This window comes from Papilio polytes, unplaced genomic scaffold (genome assembly GCF_000836215.1).
Source record: "Papilio polytes unplaced genomic scaffold, Ppol_1.0 DF823935.1, whole genome shotgun sequence".
Classification (NCBI taxonomy): Eukaryota; Metazoa; Arthropoda; class Insecta; order Lepidoptera; family Papilionidae; genus Papilio; species Papilio polytes.
Genome location: NW_013525269.1, coordinates 454,705 through 462,515, shown reverse-complemented (window position 1 = coordinate 462,515; position 7,811 = coordinate 454,705). Strand labels below are relative to the sequence as shown.

Genomic DNA, 7,811 nt, shown 5'->3' with positions numbered 1-7,811 from the left:
TCGAAAATCACATTGGTACACGGCGGGATTCGAACCCAAGACCTGTAGATTACAAGTCAAGTGTTCAAACCACTGAGCCACCGACGCTCTCGATAATAATTAGAGCGTGCATATCTTTGACTAAACTATCGCACGACTGTTTAGTCGCCCTTTGATTCATATGAGCTTACATAGAGGTTACACTACTCGATTTTTAGTTGCGCAGCTAAATAGTTAAATTGGCTTTGAAACAACCGACAATCGCCTAAGAGTTGTGCGATCGTTTAATCAAAGGTCGCTAACCATTTTTAAATGAGCCCTGTGTTATAAAATAATGAATACATTGTTGTAGGCAATCAAACTTCTACTCTTGGGAACAGGCGAGAGTGGGAAAACGACTATAATCAAACAAATGAAGATCCTTCACGTAAAAGGATTTAGTCACAGGTTGGTATAGTCGTATGCAAACTTTAAGGCGGCTCGGTATTCCACATGAGACATATCAAAACATTTTTAAATTGATAAAATGATCATTTGACCACAATTCCAACTAACGTTATTGGTGTCTATGGTACGGCTAAGTAAGTTAATATTCAATTTTAGGTATCCTCGGGACATGATTGGTGTCACGCAGAAATGCAAGCCTTTATAAAGTTTGAATCTCATTATACCGTCAGTTCTAAAGACATTGTTTATTGTTTTTTTCAGTGAACGAACAGCAATGATCCCACATATTAGGTTTAATACACACGAGGCGATCTACGAGATAATACACAACATGCCGGTGCTCAGTATAGGCTTGCAGAATACTAAACACGTCCGTTCACAGCAGTATCTATTGAAAGTCGGCCCTGAAGGACCACAGGAGTACACTGAGGTTGGTATTTCGTGGTTGAAGTTTTCAGGACAGAGGAAAACAGCATGACTTTGTAATACAATGTATTAATACACTGTTTGAGTATATCATTATAGTTATATTTTATATAGAATACAAGTTTCTGATTGGCTGAAACCATGCGTATTCCGATTCTCTAGCAAATGGCATCGAAATTTTAAAAAAGTTTTTTTTTTCAAATGGCATTATTTTTTTAATTGATTTTTTAAATACATACATGCGTACTATTTAATAGATTTTTTTTTTCAGGAATATTTTGATAACGTTCGAGATCTGTGGCAGGACGCAGGAGTAAGAGAATGTTTTAGAAGAGCCAATGAATATCAATTGATTGACAGTGCTGAATAGTACGTTTTTTTATATTTTTTATACTCTGTAATTTCGTAGTTATATATACTAATATTATAAAGAGGAAAAATTTGTATTTTTGTATGAATTAAAACAACTAGGCCGATTATAAAAATTCTTTCACCGTTGTAAAGGTAATTAATCTGTGAGTAACATAGGCTACATTTTTTATTATTTTTCAAATACACGCCGATGAAGTCGCGAGCAACAGCTAGTATCCAATAAAAACTATATGAACTACAGAACCAAAATCAAATAGTATTTCACCAATTTTATTATTAGCTAGGAACATAATGCCATACATGTCGCAGAGAATCGCACAGAGTGGAGAAACATCCTTCGAGAGAGTGTCAAGGAGAGTGGTCACGACCCTCAGGAATGAGGAAACGATCCGGAGAGAGAGAGGAACATTAACTTTAGAAATGTTTGATAATCTATAGCCAATATTAAAAGAAAAAAAAATTACGTTGGGATGTAATAAATAAACTTAAGAACTGGACCGATTAAAAAAAAATAATAGAAAATTTAGTTACTGAGCAAGTAGACTTTTTTAAATTCATTAAAAACTTTCCTATATATTTGGTGTTATTTATATATTTATTTTTCAGTTTTTTAGATAGAATAGATCTGATCGGCAAAGAGGATTATGTGCCATCGGACGCGGACATACTGCGCTGTCGGCGTAAAACCACAGGAATCCAGAAAATTGAGTTCAAAGTGAAGGTAATTAAAAATAACGACATCTATTGACATAATAAAACTACAAACCAAATACTTGCGTGCTCACACTTTTGACTTGCGATTTTCGATTGTTTTGCAATACAACTGTTTAGTTGCACAACTAAATATCGAGTGGTACGCGCCTCTATAAGATCATAGGAATCAAAACCAGACTATTTTTCATGTCTATAGAAGTTTTTTTTTTCATACGTATGTTTCTAACAAAATTAGCCGCGATGATGATATTGCCAGTCAAATTAACCATAAATCTGTCAATTGTGCCGGTGACACAATTTAGTGCAATTGTGATTTTTTTCCAGGTTCCAAAATCGATGCACGGCGGTACACAAGACTTCTGGATGTTTGATGTCGGCGGCCAACGAGGGGAGAGAAAAAAATGGATTCAGGTTAGTTGCGATTTAAATTTGAAATATTTTTTCTTACAATAGATGGCGCTGTAACAAATATCTTTGTTTTTACTGCTTTTTAAATTAATTTGTACTAGATGGATGTTTGTTAGAATTTGTAGCCTAAACTGCTATACAGATTTTGATTAAATTTGGCATAGATATAGAGGATAGTCTGGAAGAACAAATAGGCTCACTTTTGTTTTAATTCTTAAAAATTAACTACAATTTGCAGGTATTCGAAGGTATCCACGCGATCTGGTTCGTGGTTGCGTGTAGTGACTTTGACCAAACATTACGAGAAGACAATTTACAAAATCGGTTAAAAGAAGCCCTTATTCTATTCGAAGATGTCTGGCAAAGCAGGTTATTATATTACTTTACTGCCCCTCCCCACCCCCCAACTCTAGAATCGAAAAATGTAATTACTTTGAATTATCATGGTCTAAATCTAGGTCACACATAAACTCAAAAACGGCTTATTTAAATAAAAAATACTACTAAAATGGGGTTTTTAGTCGGCTACCAGGGGGGGTACTAAGGGGGGCCCCCTTCCATCTTTGGTTATCTTCTGTTCTATAACTTCTCCGTATTCCAAGTTTAACTTAGACTAGGCTCCGAACCTTTCAATGTATACTGAGCTGGTGATGATGATTCCAGGTTCCTCCTCGAAGCTGGTATTATCGTGTTCCTCAACAAACAGGATCTGTTGGAGACGAAGATCAAACAAGGACGAAGTATAGCTCCTTACTTTCCCAAATATAACCATTTCGAAGCCTCAGGAGACGAGTATACCAGAACAAAACTCTTTATTAGAAGTCTTTTCGTGGTAAGTTTTTATTTTTACTTCCCAAAAGAACTCCTTCTGTTTCTTTATCAATTCTGCTGTATGTTTTTTTTATATATTTAAAGCATATTTTAAAGGATTTAGGTGGGCTTTTATGGAAAAAAATATATTTTTCCATTTAATCCGTCACTGCTAAAATCAATGTTCAATCTCAAATCATTTTCCCATATCTTGTTGTATTTTTAATCCAATCTAATAGTTATAAAAAATCAGGATTTATTGTTTAGAAGGTGTCCAAATAATGTATACTCTGATCCATACAAATCTTGCTCTTGATCTCGCATAGATATAGAGGATAGTCTGGAAGAACATATATGCTGCTCATTTTGTTTTTTTTTATATCCCACGCGAACGGAGTCGCGGGCGCAAACTAGTTAATTATAATAGATAATCGATTAGATTTCAAGTTGTATAGATTTCTTAGACGTTATCATTAATTTGTAGAATTTGACAACAAAGAAGAGAGAACGTCGCCATATCATAGCATCAGCGGAGAGGTTCGTAGTTCTGGAGGCGAGCAGAGCACGTGAATGTTACTTCCATTTCACCACCGCCACTGACACACACAATGTGCGCACCGTCTTCCGCGATGTGCACCAGATGATACTCACACACATACTCAGCAATATCGGCGTCTACTGACAACGGTCTACTGGTCTACTCAGTACTAGTATGTCTACTGACACAAACCCGGTCTATAAGTCTAGTGGCACTCACCTGGTGTAATAATCTACTGACAACGACCTGGTCTACTCAGAACCGGTCTACTACCGACCCATTCTACTAGTCTACTGGTTAAGTGATTAGTCTACTAACGAACTCGGTCTACTAACACCGACTTCATCTACTGTTCTACTGATACTGATTCGGTCTACTGGTCTACTTGTAGATAATACAAGTAGCCCAGACTGGTTTATTAATGTGTGTCTTGCAATAGACATTGCCAAGTATTCATTTGGAGAAATATTAATTGTACTTAAGATACTAATAAATGCAAAGTAATAATCTCTGATTAAGTTATTTCGCTTATTCTTAAATCTGATTGTTGAATGAATTTAAAATTAAGTTAAAAGCAATGTAGTTACTATAATTTATTTTTAAAAAATGTGTTTGAATGTTATTTTTATTTTAGTATAGTGTTAAAAATAAATGCTAAGTTTGTTAAATAGAGATATGCTATTTAGAATAAGGTAATTTGTATAAAATATTAATAAAATTAACCATTTACCGAGCTTTTTAATTATTCGCTGAATTACCCTCCCCTTCTTTATTAAGGAATTCATTTTTTCTATACTATTATAATAAAGCGTAAACACACACTTCTTTGTTGCCTAAGATGTCAGCAATTACAGCATGTTTTTGAATAGTTCTTTTGTAATAAAAAGCCCTAAACTTACGTCACACTTTAGGCTATAAATTTTCACGCCATTAAACTTAGGGGGTAAACATTTTGGATAAAAACCCTAATGTGGGAAAGAGACTATAAGTTGCTGCCAACATTAAGGAAACAAGATTGCCAAGGTTTGTCATGTCATGTCAGTTTGACATTTGCTATTGATAATTTGACAAATGTAAACAATAAATTAAAATTTTCATAATTTCATGCGGATGAAGCCGCACGGGAACAGCTAGTTATTTATAAATGACATTACATGAATTTATTAATATAATTTAATTACAATATCTAAGAGTCATAATAGTTACATTACACAAAAATATACACATAATAAATATTTCAATAGTTATTTTGAAGTTTTTTGTTTAGTTAGTACTGTCAGATGCCTCCTTGCTATCATAATACGCCTTTACCGCTTTTGTTCCTTCTATCATGGCGTGGTTTGCTAATTCACCGGGAATCAGCAGTTTTATAGCAGTTCTTACTTCTCCACCACTTAACGTACTCCTCTTCGAGTGGAGAACTAATCTACCAGCTTCTTCTGCTATCTTCTCTATCATATCGTTCACGAAATTATTCATAATCAGCATTGATTTCTTCGATATACCGATACTACGATCTTCGACAACAGATTTCAATACTTTATAAATATAACTCGCGAAGTTACGGTTGTTCTTTTTTCCTGTTTTATTTTTATTTTTCAATATCGGCTTCTCTATCGGCTTGTCCATTGATTTTAGAGCGTTTTTCGGTTTTTTCACAGGCGCCATTTTGTATTTTGATATGTTCTCATGAGTGTAAATTTTACTTTAAATATGACGCGATGTTTATATTTATTACGACGGTGTTTTAACATATGGTTGTTATAAAACGTAAAATGTTTGATAAGTTTTACAAATGAGACGTAGTTTTGATTTTTAAATTTTTCTGTATGTTTTTAAATTAGCACAAGCGGTTATCTAAACTAATATAATAAAGAGGAAAGATATGTATTTTTGTATGTATTGGAATAACTCAAAAACTATTGGGTTGATTTTAAAAATTCTTACCGGTAGAAAGGTTATTTATCTATGAGTAACAAGGCTATATTTTTTTGTCAAATTTAAATTTTACGCAAAGTCGCGAGTAACAGCTAGTCGTAAATTTGAAAGAAAATAATTTTTTTCGTATTTCTGTTTTTTGGATACAATAAGGTTAATTAAATTAAACTCTTAAATTAATTTGAACCAGACTTTTGATTATAGTTTTTGGGTACAATAAAACAATTCATAATAAGTCAATTTAATTATTCGTTCACATACAATTTCGTTCATAAATATATTTACATAGAAATAAAGGTAAAAAAACACAAATTAACAATAAACAATTTGAATCAATCAGAATTTTTACTGTCATTATAGGCTTTGAGTGCTTTAGCGCCTTCAACTAACGCATGTTTCGCTAATTCCCCCGGCACTAGAAGTTTTATGGCCGTTCGGATTTCCGCACTGCCCAAAGTACTCCTTTTAGAATGTACTACAAGTCTCCCAGCTTCTTCAGATATCTTCTCTATCATATCGTTAACGAAATTATTCATTATTTGCATAGATTTCTTCGATATACCGAAATTTTCTTTCAATATACTCCTCAGTAGCTTATAGATATAAACAGAGAAGCTATGGTAATTCCGTTTTTTCATCTTACTTTTTATAATAGGTTTTTCGATCGGTTTTTCCATTGATTTTAGTAGATTCTTCGGTTTTTTTACTGGTGCCATTTTGAAGTTTAAATAATATACGGTTGCTTGTAGTCGTATGTTTTCAAAACAGTTTTTGTGTATATTTTACGGGACGGTATCTTAGCTAAAGAGGGTAATAATACGTGTATAAATCAAATTATTTTCTTTTTAAAAAACGTACTAATTATTAAGACGTTAGGAGTAAACCTTAAAAATGTGTATAAAAATATTTTAAAGGCATTTGTATGTAGTTAAATTAATTTTGTCGATGTTGATAAAATTTAGTTGAAAAAACCTTTATCTATCAGATATACATATATTTTTACTATGGGCCGTTATAAAGAAATTTTAACTATTTAAATTTCGACTATTCCAAACTAATGCATTTTATTTCTTTAAACTAAGCAACTGAGGGGCATAAGCCTATCATATACAATTTTTACTAATTCAACGGTAGTCGAAAATAAAATGAATTCAACTACGAATTACCCACTATTAATAATATTCATCACTATAAAAGCTAACACAACGATTAACGCACATCACTATACGTTAATTATCTAAAAATGACAGGTCGTGGTAAAGGCGGGAAAGGTCTCGGGAAAGGAGGCGCGAAACGTCATCGAAAAGTACTGCGAGATAATATTCAAGGTATAACAAAACCTGCCATACGAAGATTGGCACGACGCGGTGGAGTGAAGAGAATATCTGGTTTAATTTACGAAGAGACAAGAGGAGTTTTGAAAGTTTTCCTTGAGAATGTGATTCGTGACGCAGTAACGTATACTGAACATGCGAAGAGAAAGACTGTCACAGCAATGGACGTCGTGTATGCACTAAAGCGACAGGGCAGGACTTTGTATGGTTTTGGAGGTTAATTTAATAAATAAAAAAATATATAAAAACGAATGTAGACAAGGTTCTTTTAAGAACCGCAAAATTATCTTAGTTTCTATTAAGATTTGACACGTCAATTGTTTTTTTTTTTAATCTTAAATGTCAGTGAAGTAGAAAGTCCTTTCGTAATCTCCATTATTTAGAAGAAACTACTACCCTAGAGTGAAATTAGAATAGAATTTCGAGGGTTATTTTTTTTTATTCGAAAGCTACACCAATTGCATGTTCAAAGTTCACAGCCAAATTAATATACTGTAGACAATGAAAAACAAAAAAGCAGAACAAGCAGATGACAGGCGTTATACAGCGCGCACAAGAATTTTTTTTTTTTACTTTTTTAATAACAAACTTTGAATCAAATAGCTATCGCGTTAATTACAACTCTAAATTAGGGTACACATATTAAACAAAAAATTAAAACAAAGACATTAAAAGTGTTACTGTGTTATTTTCTGTAACCATTAGAATATCTTGTAGAATCACTTAATTTAATTTCGAGGTAATATTAAAATTTTCTAGGAAATATCTTTTAGTGTTAGTACCCCATAGTACTAAATACTTAACAAGGCGATACTATATAAAGCCTTCATAAATCACTAACTCGT

The 7,811-nt window shown here is 33.0% G+C and overlaps 2 protein-coding genes across 2 annotated transcripts in view; one reads left to right on the top strand and one right to left on the bottom strand.

The window, feature by feature from the left end:
* LOC106101936 (guanine nucleotide-binding protein G(f) subunit alpha) overlaps nucleotides 1-4,267 on the top strand; it is a 7,207-nt gene extending 2,940 nt beyond the window's left edge. Inside the window, exons 3-10 of the mRNA XM_013281320.1 lie at nucleotides 332-426; nucleotides 688-856; nucleotides 1,124-1,221; nucleotides 1,831-1,945; nucleotides 2,263-2,349; nucleotides 2,585-2,715; nucleotides 3,010-3,178; nucleotides 3,641-4,267. Of these exons, the coding sequence (XP_013136774.1) occupies nucleotides 332-426; nucleotides 688-856; nucleotides 1,124-1,221; nucleotides 1,831-1,945; nucleotides 2,263-2,349; nucleotides 2,585-2,715; nucleotides 3,010-3,178; nucleotides 3,641-3,838 (1,062 nt within the window). The 3' untranslated portion in view covers nucleotides 3,839-4,267. The remainder of the gene's footprint in view (nucleotides 1-331; nucleotides 427-687; nucleotides 857-1,123; nucleotides 1,222-1,830; nucleotides 1,946-2,262; nucleotides 2,350-2,584; nucleotides 2,716-3,009; nucleotides 3,179-3,640) is intronic.
* A 690-nt stretch (nucleotides 4,268-4,957) lies between these two features.
* On the bottom strand, nucleotides 4,958-5,362 carry LOC106101782 (late histone H2B.L4-like). Its single transcript, XM_013281118.1, has one exon. It carries the CDS (start codon nucleotides 5,360-5,362, stop codon nucleotides 4,958-4,960), a length of 405 nt encoding a protein of 134 aa, XP_013136572.1.
* Nucleotides 5,363-7,811: the final 2,449 nt, after the last annotated feature.